The sequence below is a fragment of the Lacerta agilis genome, chromosome 7 (assembly GCF_009819535.1).
Source record: "Lacerta agilis isolate rLacAgi1 chromosome 7, rLacAgi1.pri, whole genome shotgun sequence".
Classification (NCBI taxonomy): domain Eukaryota; kingdom Metazoa; phylum Chordata; class Lepidosauria; order Squamata; family Lacertidae; genus Lacerta; species Lacerta agilis.
In genome coordinates this window covers 25594731-25608596 of record NC_046318.1, presented here as the reverse complement: position 1 = coordinate 25608596, position 13866 = coordinate 25594731, and the positions used below count along the sequence as shown (strand labels likewise).

The 13866-nt window shown below is 43.2% G+C and overlaps 1 protein-coding gene across 1 annotated transcript; it reads right to left on the bottom strand.

Moving 5' to 3' along the window:
* Positions 1–11272: 11272 nt before the first annotated feature.
* LOC117049747 (N-acetyllactosaminide beta-1,6-N-acetylglucosaminyl-transferase-like) lies at positions 11273–12991 on the bottom strand. The gene is made up of 2 exons (XM_033154647.1): positions 12001–12991; positions 11273–11437 (listed from the first exon to the last, which is right to left on the bottom strand). The coding sequence occupies exons 1-2, from the start codon at positions 12973–12975 to the stop codon at positions 11273–11275; spliced, it is 1140 nt and encodes a 379-aa protein (XP_033010538.1). The 5' UTR covers positions 12976–12991.
* Between the last annotated feature and the right edge of the window lie 875 nt (positions 12992–13866).

Sequence of the window (13866 nt, the reverse complement as noted above, 5' to 3'; positions counted from 1 at the left end):
CCTTTCTATCCAGGCCTTGAAATGCTCTCCCTGGGGCACACACGCCCGCTCCCAAGGCTCCACCACCCCCCAGTCCTCTTTGCCTATCTTGAATTGTGATAGTGCCTCTGTCTTGCTAACCTTTAGAGGTGTGCGCAAGTGTAGGAACCTCTGACTTTTATGTGGCTGGAATTTAATCTATTGTACGAAGGTAAGATTCACACCCATTGCTCTGCCCACTTTTGCTTCTGGCTCCATGCGGTTTTCTCATTGCTCTGCCCACCCTGGCATTCCCTTCAAGCCCACCCCATGTTCCCCATGAGAGAATGTGACCCTAGAGCTGAAGAAGCAAAGCCTTATATTTAGGAAGGGGGAAACCAGGTGGCAGAGGTCTCCCACAATGCCATAATTTATTTACCGGTATATGTATATATCCTGGTTTTCCACTCTTAAAAAACAACAACAACCACAACCACAAATTGAAGCAGTGTTCAAGGCAGCTCACAATATTCTTATTGGCAGCTCAGAAAGAAATAAAATATTCATAAGATGCAATATTTAAAAAAATTATAACAGCAATCACAATATATACCAATGTCCACGTGACTAGTATAATGAAAACTGAGATTTAAAAAACCTGAGAGAATTTTAAAAACCTGAAACAAAAAAGGACCATAATGATGCTCCATACAAGCCTCTCTGGGGAGATTATTCCTCAGCAAGGATGCCACTGGTGAAAACAAAATGCACAATATTTCAACATAAACACAACTGAAGTCCTGCACACTCCAGGGAGTATACGTATGTCCCATTGAATACAACAGGGCTCACTTTCCTCCCTAAGAAAGCACCCCCTCAACAACTTCAGAACTTAATGTAGTGGAATGGGGACCAATGACACTTCTTCTGGATGCATGCACACGAAAGTTCATACCAAGAACAAACTTAGTTGGTCTCTAAGGTGCTACTGGAAGGAATTTTTTATATTTTTATTTTTGTTTTGACCTCTTTTGGAGAAATATTTGCTGATATGGCACTACTTTGTCTGAAAGTTCATTGTTTAAATGCCATTAAAAATTTGTGTTAATATTTGGCATATCTACATTGCAAATTTAAACTGGTCTGAAAGTGAATTAGTGAATCGCCTCTTGGGCTTGCCAATCAGAAGGTTGGCAGTTCAAATCTCTGCGATGGGGTGAGCTCCTGTTGCTCGGTCCCAGCTCCTGCCAACCTAGCAGTTCGAAAGCACGTCAAAGTGCAAGTAGATAAATAGGTACCGCTGTGGCGGGAAGGTAAATGGCGTTTCTGTGCGCTGCTCTGGTTTTGGTGTTCCATTGCACCAGAAGCGGCTTAGTCATGCTGGCCACATGACCTGGAAAAACTGTCTGTGGACAAACACCTGCTCCCTCGGCCTGTAAAGCGAGATGAGCATCGCAACCCCAGAGTCATCTGCGACTAGACTTAACTGTCAGGCGTCCTTTACCTTTTTTTTCCGTTGCAAATTTAAACTGGTCTGAAAGTGAATTAGTGGGTTCTGATAATGACATATTGCTTGATAAGTGTATTTATAAACCATGAACTCATTGAAAGAGCTATCACGGTGGTATGCACTAAAATCATTAAAATGTCCCAAAATTATAAAATAAAATGCGGAACAAATTACTAACACTGAAGCAAATTCATTCTCAAAAAACACCTAGTGAAACAGAAGCATTTCCAGTAGGGGATGAAATATCAAAGTTGTTCATTGTTTGTCCCAACCCCCTCCCCCCATTTTCATATAATTGTAGTTCACAGTTTCAAGCCTAGAATCACAATTACTGCAAAGGAGGAGGAGGAGGAGGAGGAGGAGGAGGAGGGGTTTGGATTTGATATCCCGCTTTATCACTACCCTAAGGAGTCTCAAAGCAGTTAACATTCTCCTTTCCCTTTCTCCCCCGCAACAAACACTCTGTGAGGTGAGTGAGGCTGAGAGACTTCAGAGAAGAGTGACTAGCCCAAGGTCACCTAGCAGCTGCATGTGGAGGAGCGGAGATGCGAACCTGGTTCACCAGATTACGAGTTAACCACTACACCACACTCTGAAGTTCTTGTAAATCTGTGGCATGGGCACATTCTAATGCTGTTACAGTGCAATTTTTAAGGCAGAGGATTATGGTACAGTATCTTGCATCTCCTATCTGAAATTACCCTTTTGACTACCCAAGTCTTGTACTAAATCCGGAAGTTGACCTTTGTGTAAAATAAAAGTACTCTGGCAGCAATATTGCTTGTCTGGCATGCCCATAAGTCTGTGACAAGTCAACCTTTCAGTCATCGTTTTCTATAACCAAGATTGATTTGATTTGTCCAAACATTCTTAACATTCACACCCATATGGTTCATCAATCCATTCATACAGCCTTTATTGGCACAATCTAGACAATAAAATCATAAATGAGAAAGAAAGAAAAAGCAATCTATAAAACATGATTCATAAAGGAGGTGGAAATAACTTAAAGGAGGGTTGATTGTGTTGCTTTGCATTATGTTTAACTTAAATATTAAACTTCTTAAATCTAACCCAAAAGCTGAATAAATAATATTTAATCCTAATGCTAAGGATAAGGAAGGCATGACTAACTACTGCCTTCCCTAATGCTCAGTTTGAGGTCATGTTCTGCCTCATGACTGCTAGTCATTTAAAATACTGTGCTGTCAAATATGAAGAAATGTTGGCACAGAGAGAACACACTTAGTGTGCTTTTGACCTTTTTGACCATGTATTTATTTCTTATTCGCAGGCATAGAAATATAGCCTTCCTAGTTTATCTTATACAGCAGCCATTAAAAAAACAACATTTATGAAATATAATATTGAGTTCAGGAAGGAGGAGGTAGCTATAAATAAGCAGTAGTGACTTCTGACTGTGTGCGTGTCTGTACACCACTGAATAAACTGGTTGCCTGAGCCCACACATTAATTTGGTTGAACTTTCTTGCCCTTTGCTGGCTTGGCCATAGGTAGCGCCTTGCAAAGTGGTAAGCAGAAGCTCACCATATGTCACATGCAGACATGTGATACGATAAAAGAAGGCTGCAGTCTTATTCTGAACGCACTTGAGTCAGGAGGAGCACTGAAAACTAACACTGATACATAGGGAACTGTAATTATAATACAAGCATAATTAGATTTTTGGTCCACTTAGATCAATATTATTATTATTATTATTATTATTATTATTATTATTAATTACTGAACATTCTGTTGCCAAAAAAAGAACCCCACATTGACCAATCCCTAACTGCAGATTAGTCCATCCATGCACCAAGCTGGACTTTGGGGAACACAGGGATCTTTGCTGGTGAATACAGAACACTCTACCATGGGCATAGCCGGGGGGGCGGGGCGGGCAGGAAGGGGCAGCTGCTCCCCCGTAATAAAAAAATCAATAAAAATACATAGTTAACTGAGGTTCTCCCCCCCCCAACAAAAATCCTGGCTATGCCCATGCACTCTTTACTATCTACTGACCAAGGTAGCTACTCACCTCTGATGGATTCTACCAGGCAACCCAACCATAAACCACACAAAAGACTAAAGTTTCATACATTGCAAAGCATTTCTATTACTGTAGGCTTTTCATCAACTGATCTTGGGTTGACAATGCAACATTCAGTGCAAGACCAGGTGTGGAAGGAGTCCAAACGCAAATAAGATTTATAGCAGTGTTCTTCTGATGCCCATGCTTGGATGAATTCAAGATTTAAATCGTTTTTTAAAAAAAGAAGTAGCATATCCATCTGCAACATTATCATCAAAAGTCAGGAAGACGCTTTTTTTTCTTTTTTAAGTGAAACAAGATTTGAGATTTTTGGCATGAAAGTGCTCATTGGAATGTTCATACCTGCAGCAACAATTCATCTCGAGAACCCTGCTATTTTGCCCCCATGGGCAGGAAAGCAGTTAATCACCCCACCCTGGCTGCAATCAACTTATCCAACCCCTCCCTGCCTGTTGCATTTCCCTAGGAGACTGCATTGCAACACTTCAGCTGGGAAGCACTGTCCCACCATTCCATTGCCTTATTCTTGATGAGTTCAGATTAAAAACAACAAACAGGAAAACACACACACACACATGCCTTATAAAGGTAATACAGCATTCAGATGAAAAAAGTGGTAATAAGACAAGCCAGAAAAGGAGGCATCTCCCCTCACTCCACGATTTGATTGCTACACTCCACACTCCTGATATAAAACAAATATCAATTTGTTAACCTTAATAAGCAGCAGCAACAACAACAACAAAATACTCTCACCATGTGCAGTTTTACATTTTAAACTGACACAACTCATTTAAAAAATGCATATCTGAGTCTTTCCAGTGCTGCCATGGTGCAAAAACTTGGATCTGAGTAATAGATCCTAGAAGTTGGAAGGGACCACAAGGGACCTCTAGTCCAGCCCCCTGCAATGCAGAACTCTTTTGCCCAATATGGGGCTCGAACCCACAACCCTGAGATTAAGAGTCTCATGCTCTACCAAGTGAGCTAGCCAGCCATCCCACTCACTTATGGATCGGAATATTTTTTATATATATAAGGGATCTCTTCAAAGTCATCATCCAATAACAGGCCGCGTCTGTGTCCACAGTTGTATTCTGGTTACAGGTGGGTAGCCGTGTTGGTCTGCCATAGTCAAAACAAAATCGAAAATTCTTTCTAGTAGCACCTTAGAGACCAACTGAGTTTGTTCCTGGTATGAGCTTTCGTGTGCATGCACACTTCTTCAGATACAGATATCTGAAGAAGTGTGCATGCACACGAAAGCTCATACCAGGAACAAACTCAGTTGGTCTCTAAGGTGCTACTAGAAAGAATTTTCGATTTAGTTGTATTCTGTTATTTGTTGTTGACTTTATTGTTATCCTAGGTGAGAATCAAGGAGATCCATGAGGACCTGTTCCTTGGCTCAGTGGTGTTGTCGTGCTGGCAGGCACTGGATCTGTTTCTCTTTTTACTCTGCAGTCTACCAATGTAAACTTTAATCTGATGGAAGTTTGGGGGGAGGTATGTAAAACCAAGAGGATCCGTTTTTATTCTGCTGGGTTCGACTTTTACCCAGGGCCATGGAAAAGCAAAAAGTGTGTTTGCTTTCTCTGCATGTGCAGAAAAAGACAAGGTGGAGAGGGGTGGTGCCTACAATACTTTCTCAAATTTCCAAACGGGTCCAAATACATTAGTGACTCCACATGGCAAGACAGACACTTCTACTGACATGGTTCTCCTGTCCAATGCATTTGGAGTCCGGCGGGGGTTGGGGAGAAGAGAAGCTGTGCTTGCTCCATATGAGGAGAAAAATGCAGCGAGTCCTGTTTTAATGGGACACCCCTATATGTTACCTGGAGGTAGATTATGAAAGACATGAAAACACCCTCTCCAAATCAGAGGAAATGTTGATTACCGAGTGCGATAGGGAAGAAGCTATGGGTAGCATTTTGGATTTTGCAAATGTAAGGAAGCGGGACGAAGATGTTATCTGTAATGTACAAAGGTTGTACAAAGAGTCACATAACAACGATAAGAGTGGTGGTGCTGTACCTTCAGCTGAGGATGCCACCATGTTGCCATCAGTTATCAAATCAGGAATGGGCTGTTATGGCCAATACAACTCCAGATCAAGTTGTTGAGTTGGATCCAACTAAATAGTTGAGGTAGTGGGAGCTAATGCAACAAGTTCTGCTAGTGCAACACGATTTCCCCCCTCCTTCTCCCCAGCACCCCTGAGCTCCCCAGATTGGCTCTAGGGGGGCTGGGAGAGCCCATAGAACAGGGAGGAAGAGAGGGGAGATGGTTCCATCAGGCAAGCAGAAATGACATTGAATTAAACCATTAGGTTTACTCCACCTAAAAATTCTCCAAATGCATATGTGACCTTTATACTTCAACTTGTCTATTCCATGAAACTTCTACTTGTCTATGCCAGGTGTTCAACCAGACAACACCTTTCGTGACTATCTCTCTTACTTTACAAAGGGCGCTTCCAGTTATCACTACTTTCAGGTGGAAATCAATCACATACTTAGAAATCTAGGTTGCACCATTACAGTCAGTTAGAGGTCTTGTGTAACAACCCAGTTCCTGAAAAGATTGGACAACACACACACACACACACACACACACACACACACACTGGAAAGTGTGCTTTGATGCAACACAAATCAGGGTGAATGCTTATTAAATAGCCAGCTTCATCTAATCTCTCTCCAAACCCATCAGGATGCATAGTCAATAAACATTTTCCAAATTCCCCTTTGCTTTTCTTTCTTTTCTAATCAATTGTTGTTTCAAAGTTGTTGCTTCGGTTTTCAATTTAGTACAACTGCAGGCTGTATCTCTAATAGCTACGTTGGAGAGAGTGAGTTGCTGCACATTCTCACACCCCCATCCCTGTTTTCTCACAACTTTACACAATCTCTTAATTCACATGCCTCCTTTTCTTCTGTTCCACGCCTCTTAACACCCTGAGCCCACAATTTCTTCTCTAGAGTCACTTCCAGACTGTCACTGTTTTGTGGGTGGGATGAAAACACATACCTGTAAATTCAGGTTGCCCAGTTAAAGTAGATTAGGTGCTCCTGAACAGCAAACCCTCTTTCTCTCTCCCCCTGCCTCGTGAACTGTTCGTGGTTAAGAAAGTGACAGGAAAATGCCCTGGTGGAAAGTGTGCGATAACAACTTCTTGAAGTGGCATCCCATAACCTCCTTGCAAACAAATCAGACTGAATGCTCAATAAGCAGCTGATGTCCACCAGTGGAAATTATTACAGTTAAAAAAACAAATATGGAAGGGAGGTGGGCCACATATCAAATATTACTAGAAAAAAAAACAAGAGGAATGGTCTTTAAAAAAATATGAAGAGGTAAAGGAATATTTGAATGACTGGCTACAATATTTCCAGATTCACCAAAGATTTATAATGCATAGAAAAATGGGTATTGCAAAAGAGAATTCAAAATTTGAAAAAGAATTAATACAAAATAAAGGTAAATACATCTCACGTATGTATAAGTTACTATTAGAGTGGGACCTTAAAGAAGAACAGGTGAAATCTGTAATGGTTAAATGGGCCCAAGACTTAGGCCACAATATCTTGATGGACCAATGGGAAAGGCTCTGGCAAGTAGATATAAAATTCACTGCCTGTTATTCTCTGAGGGAAAATGTCCTTAAGATGATGTATAGATGGCACTATACACCGGAAAAACTAGCCAAAATGTATAAAAATAGATCACATTTATGTTGGAGATGCGGTAAAGAAGGTGGGTCTTATATGCACATGTGGTGGAATTGCCAAGAGGTTAGTATATTTTGGAATGATGTTTATGAAGAACTGAAAAAACTACTGAAATGTACATTTAAGAAAAAACCGGAACTATTTTTATTAAGTATAGTGCCAGATGAGTTAAAAAAACCAAAAAGAACATTAGTACTGTATGGAATAACAGCGGCCAGAATATTAGTAGCCAGGAATTGGAAGAACAAGACTTTACCAAATATTACTGATTGGCAAAATTTGATGTTAGAGTATTTTGAATTAGCGATAAACACTGGAAGGGTAAGAGAGCAGACTAAACAAAAAGTCCACATTGAATGGAAGCTATTTGAGGAATACCTGGAGAATAATGGTATTAGAAGCTCCTTTATAGCAGAAATAGATTGAACCAGATGATAAATCAAGTAAGAGTTAACAAGGAGATAAAGAAGAACAAAAAGAAAAACTTAAAACTGTGCGATAAACATAGACAATGAATAACAGAAACAGCGAGTTTAATTGGAAGTCTTTTTTATTTAACATCGAAATGTTTTAATTTGTGGAAATTATGTTACAATTTTTGTTTTTGATGTTTGTATTGGATTATTCTTTTTGGTAAGAATGTAAATAACCTAATTTTCTTTTCTATTAATTTTCTTTTTCTTTCTTCATTCATATCTTTTCTTTTTCTTTTCTTTTTCTTTTTTCTTTTATGTTATGTTTTGTTGTATTTAGCTTTTAATGTTGTGATGTTTGTTATATGTCTGAGTGTTTTTTAAAAGAATAAAGTTTATTAAAAAAAAAAATCAATAAGCAGCTGATGTCATATGACCTCCCTGCAAACTTTGTACAAACAAATCAGACTGAATGCTCCATAAACAAACAACATAAGCCCTTCCCTCTTACCCTCCTGATACCCGTCTCTTCCCCATCTATTGCATTTCCCTAGATTGAAGAAGTTAAGCATGATACGGGCTGCAGGGAAAGCTGCTGTGGTGATGATGACTAATGCATTGTAATACTGTGGTTCCAGTCTCTTTTGATAAGTTTCATCCTCATTCCTGCCCTCTGAATGAAAACCACCTCCTCTTACCAGCAAAGCGAGTGAAGTTGTTGGCTCCTGATTCTTCTTCCTTGTTCCTCCTTTGGCATTTCTAAGTTCTCTCTCTATTAATAGAAGGTGCGGATGCAGCCAGATTTCCTGAACTTTCAGGCAAACATCACACACACACATTTCCCAAGGACTTCAGTGATTCCTCAGCAACCTTCTCTGCCTCAGTGTGTATTTTGTGCTATTCACAAGGGGTGCTTCCCCTCCACATGATTCCTTGCAACTGATGCTCAAAGGCATACTGCCTCCATTCCTGGAGGTAGAGCAATGCCACCATGGCAAGTGGCCATTGAACACCCTATCCTCCATGACAAACATGCACTAAGTCCTGACTAACATTGGCTCACCAAGGTCTCAGACAGACACCTTTACTATCATCTGATACATGGTACCTTTAACTGGCGGTGCTAAGGGCTCCAGCTAGGACCTTCTGCAAGCACAGTGGGTTCTATGGTATCTCCACTGCTGCCAGATGTTTAGCTCCACTTTCATAGAATCACAGAACTCTGCAGCAGCCAATAATGTGGCGCTGAGGTGGGAACACACAACACGATGTTACGTTTCCACTATGGCGAGAGAGAAGGATACTTTGCGCAGCTGTGTGGAAGGGTTGCTCTTTTTCTGCCAGCTCTGCCTAATCAACTTCATCTCAAGTTCTTCTCCCTGAAGGCAAACCAGTTTTCAAATGTTATTCTAGACTGCCCTCTCTCAGATAGCAGAAGTACTCCAGTCATCTTTCCAGATGCTTGTATTTGATTTGCATTTGGTTCTGGAGGACCACAAGGTGGAGAAATGACTTCATATTGCATGGTTAAATGAACTAGAACAAACCCTCGTTGGAATCTACATAGTTTTCCAGGAAGGTTTGATTATAGAACAATTTCACAGTATGTGTGTCAAGGACACATCCCTTTTTGAAACTTTGCTTGAGAAATAAAATGCACAGATCTTACCAATTTTGGGGTGGGTTGGGGGAGGCATTAGGTATGGGACGCAGGTGGCATGGGACATGGGTGGCGCTGTGGGTTAAACCACAGAGCCTAGGGCTTGCTGATCAGAAGGTTGGCGGTTCGAATCCCCACGACAGGGTGAGCTCGCGTTGCTCGGTCCCAGCTCCTGCCAACCTAGCAGTTCAAAAGTACATCAAAAGTGCAAGTAGATAAATAGGGACCGCTCCAGTGGGAAGGTAAATGGCATTCCCGTGTGCTGCTCTGGTTCGCCAGAAGCAGCTTAGTCATGCTGGCCACATGACCCGGAAGCTGTACGCCAGCTCCCTTGGCCAGTAACACGAGATGAGCGCCACAACCCCAGAGTCGGACACGACTGGACCTAATGGTCAGGAGTCCCTTTACCTTTACCTATGTGCTCTGTAAGCCACTTAGGCTCTTCCGTATTGGAGGCTGGAGTGACTGGATACAATATAAGACCAACTAAAAATAATGGCAGTATCAATTCCCACCCTGCCCCAGGACCATCACATCATACATCGACTACTGGAGTGTTAACTGCTGTGGATCTTTGGCTGTGTACACACCATACATTTAAAACTCATGGCTGCCCACAAGAATCCTGGGAAGTGTAGTTTGGCAAGGGTTCTGGGAATTGTAGCTCTGTAAGGAGTTAACTACAGTTCCCAGGATTAATTGGGGGTACGTAAGTCAAGGGCCTTTAAATCTGCTTTAAATGTATGGTGTGTTCACAGTCTATATCTCTGTCCAAGCTCTTAACTGAGGACTCATGCCTCTCCATCCCCACCTTCAAGTCTAGGTCCAGAGGGCAGCAAGGTAGATCAGAAACTGCCTGCTCTCTGGCCCAACGGGGGGTGGGGGGGATCCACAAAAGGGATCTGAGTCTTTGCATAAAGGCACTCCAGACCCAGTCCTGGAAGTCTAGCTAGTGGCTTCCTCTCTTGCTATACTCATCTGGAGTGCAACCAGAAAAAAAACAATGGCATGTTGTGTTGCATTGTGCTGAAGCCCTTTTAGGAAGTGCAAACGGAAAGATTGGGCATAGGAGCGCTAGTGCCACCGTGAGCCTGTTCTTTTAAAAGTTGAAAAAGGGGGAAAGAGCCACCAGTCATCTTTTTACATCTAACCTTGAGGTGGGAAGCCTTCTAGATCAGGGGTCCCAAAAAAAGGCCCGGGGGCCGGATGTGGCCCAATCACCTTCTAAATCCGGCCTGAGGACAGTCAGGGGATCAGCGTGTTTTTACATGAGTAGAATGTGTGCTTTTATTTAAAATGCATCTCTGGGTTATTTGTGGGGCATAGGAATTAGTTCTTTCCCCCCAAAAAAAATATAGTCCGGCCCCCTCACAAGGTCTGAGGGACAGTGGACCGGCCCCCTGCTGAAAAAGTTTGCTGACCCCTGTTCTAGATGCTGTTGAACCCCAACTCCAACTCCAACTCCCATCAGCTTCAGCCAGTATGGCCTAAGGTCAAGGATTATGGGAGCTGTATCCCAGTGACATCTGGAGGGCAGGGGTGGAGCAAGGGGGGCATTGGGGCAGTCCGCCCTGTGTGCCACCCTGGAGGGGGGTGACACTCGGCACCACCCCCGTAACTCCCAAGCTGCTGCCCGGCACCCCGTCCGTGCGGCGGTTGCTCCCATGGCAACTCATAAGGCTGCAGCGCGCAAACAGCAGCACAGACAGGGTGCTGCAGCCCATCCGTGCTGCTGCTCACACCCAGCAGCCTTGCGAGCCGTAGCTTGTAAGGTTGCAGTTGCCGTTTGCGTGGCAGCCCAGATGGACTGCGCTTCACAGCACGCATGCGTCATGACGCATGCGCGCTGCGGAGCGACACCCCACCCCCGGGGGGTGCCCCTGCATTTGCCGCTCATGGCTCCATTTGCCAGTGCTGGAGGGCTCTCACAACATTTCCGATCTAAGGCATGTTGACTGGGGCTGATGGGAACTGAAGTTCAAAGCCTTGGGAAGGAGCCAGGATGGCAAAGGCAGCCCACCTCTCTGAAGAGCCAAGCCCCTCAACCTGCTGATAGGAGCTGTAGGGTGGATGGCCATAGGTTCCCTTGCACCACTTGAGGATTGGCTTGAAAAGTTGGTTAATATTGTTATAGATTGGGTGTGGGGACCCCCCCCCCTAAACCCTAGGAATTTATGAATCATAGGATTTTGATGGTTTCGGATGTGAAGGGAGAAATGCAAACTACAGAGGAATTCCTGGGCCAGCCTATGCAAAACAACCTGGCCAAGCTAGGGCCATTAAGAAACAATACAGAGCCATTGAGAGCAATGCCCTGAGGTGTGAACAGAGACAGGCATTTGGAAGGTTGCCAGGGTAACTGGGCATGATAGGAAAAGAGAGTTTTGAGCAAGGGTTGCTGGAGAAAGATGGGCTGGCATCCATTTTGGGCAGGATGGCTGAAGGCTGGTTGCACTGCTGTAGGGAACAAATCCCTCTTGAAATGCCCATGCAGTAAGATTGGGACTCCCTCCATGCAGATGTAAATCTTAAAGCTATGACAGTCTCTGTCATGTCTCAGTTCTCCAAAGGACCACAGACCCTGGGTGAGTGCCTGGAACCCCATGAACTCTTGCCATTTCCCAGCAGAGAGGGGGGGCACCTGACTTTTGTAACACTATTATTATTACCATCATTATTATCAACAGAACAACTTTTTGAAGGAAACGGAGCATACCTGGCAGCCTGTTGAGTGTCACCCAGAAATGTTCATCTGGACTGTAGGTATCTTTAGACCATTCAAGGAGATCAAGAGACCTCCAGTCGTTGAGGATGAAGTCTGCAAATTCCCTTGAAAGTGCATTGTAAGCAGAGCCAAAATAGATGGTCAGGTTGTGTGGAGGTGGTGATTTCCACACAAAAGTCCTCAGCATGAAAGAAAAGGTGCTGTAAACCTGTTCTCGGTGGATGTATTTTGTCCTCTTGAGAATATGGTGTGGAGGCAACACCCCTGGAGTGATGTTATGTCCTTTAAACCCTTTCAGGTACCGAACTATCTCCTTGTTGGTTCTCAAGGGGAAATCTTGCCCACAAGCGTTGAGAAGGTATTTCCAGGGCACTTTGGATTTTACAAGATCTTTCATGCAGTTCAGATCAGCCTGGAGCCTTGATATCCCAGCATAAACCACCAGCTCCAATTTTGAAGCAAGGAAAGCATTGGGGAAACAGCCTAGCAATTGCTCAACCTTTCTCTTAAACGCACGGGTGGCCTTCTTGTCCACATGGACACAGTAGACATTTTGGGGCATATATATGGCCCTAAAGAGCCTCTCAAACGTATCAAACTCTTTGTGCAGGGTCAGCACGTAGGCTAAAGGAAAGGCAGCTTCTTCTGCAGAGAGGGGTCTGGTAATGTAGTGGCTCTGGGTCACGTAATCACTGCAGTTGGGTTCCCCAAAGGATGTCTTCAGCATCTTTCGGGGTGAGAAGTGCTTCTTTCCTTCAGGAATAGCCTTGCAAGTTTCTGCTAAGAATGAGGTGGCCGACTGGTTGAATCTCCTTGGGATGTTTTCATCCGGTAGTCTTGAGGTGTAGAATAGGATGGAGAGGAAAACTGCAAAGATGCAAAGAGTCAGAACAGGACGCATCTGAGAATTCATGGCCATTGCTGAAAATGCTGGGTTTCGTTGCATCCTAAGTGTAAAACAAAGAAGATACACAGCAATAAAATTGGTGGTTTTAAACATAGGGGGGAAAGGAGAAATGGGCCCCCAAATTAGTGTTTGGTCTAAAGGTGCAGTAAAAGATTAAATGTTACTGACAGAAGATTAAATATTACTGACAGGCTGTATACGTACCATACATTTAAAGGATAGTTAAAGGATTTAAATCACACACAGAGAGAAAACAATAATGGGAACTGTAGTTTACCCCTCACATAGCTATAATTCCCATCACCCTCAACAAATTACAGTTCCCAATATTGGTGTTTTTTTTTTTTGGGGGGCCGGAGTCATAGAATCATAGAGTTGGAGGATACCACAAGGGCCATCCAGTCCAACCCCCTTCCAAGCAGGAAACACCATCAAAGTCATGTGCTTGAAATGTATGGTGTATACACAATCATAGACTTAACAGTGCAATTCTAACCCTGTGTTCTCAGAAGTATCAGTAAGTCCCACTGAGTTCAGTGGGGCTTCTCCTAGGCAGGTGAGACAGCCTCAACTCCTGCTAAAGAAACCACAAATGCACATGCTATGTTACTGGGTGGTTACGGTACTTCCTGGTAGATGGGCTATCAATGCCTTTTGTCCATCTGCTTGGTTATCCCTGGCTAGCTACCTGAAGCTGTCTGGGCTCATGTCCTAAACTGAATGCAACAGCACTTGGCTTAGTTTTAATAAACCAAACTTTGCTTCTTCATGAATTTATGAGTTTGTTCAAATTCTAGCTCTTTGGTGACTCTAGATTATGGCTTACTGACTCTAGATTATGGAGAGTCTGTCCCTCTCCCAAAGGGGAAATATGCAGATATACAGATATACGTAACAAGATAT

Coding starts and splice junctions, on each gene's coding strand:
- LOC117049747 (XM_033154647.1), bottom strand. CDS start 12,975: ATGGCCATGAATTCTCAGATGCGTCCTGTTCTGACTCTTTGCATCTTT. Junction 11,438..12,000: donor TTCTGTTGATAATAATGATG/GTAATAATAATA, acceptor CAACTTTTCAAG/CCAATCCTCAAGTGGTGCAA.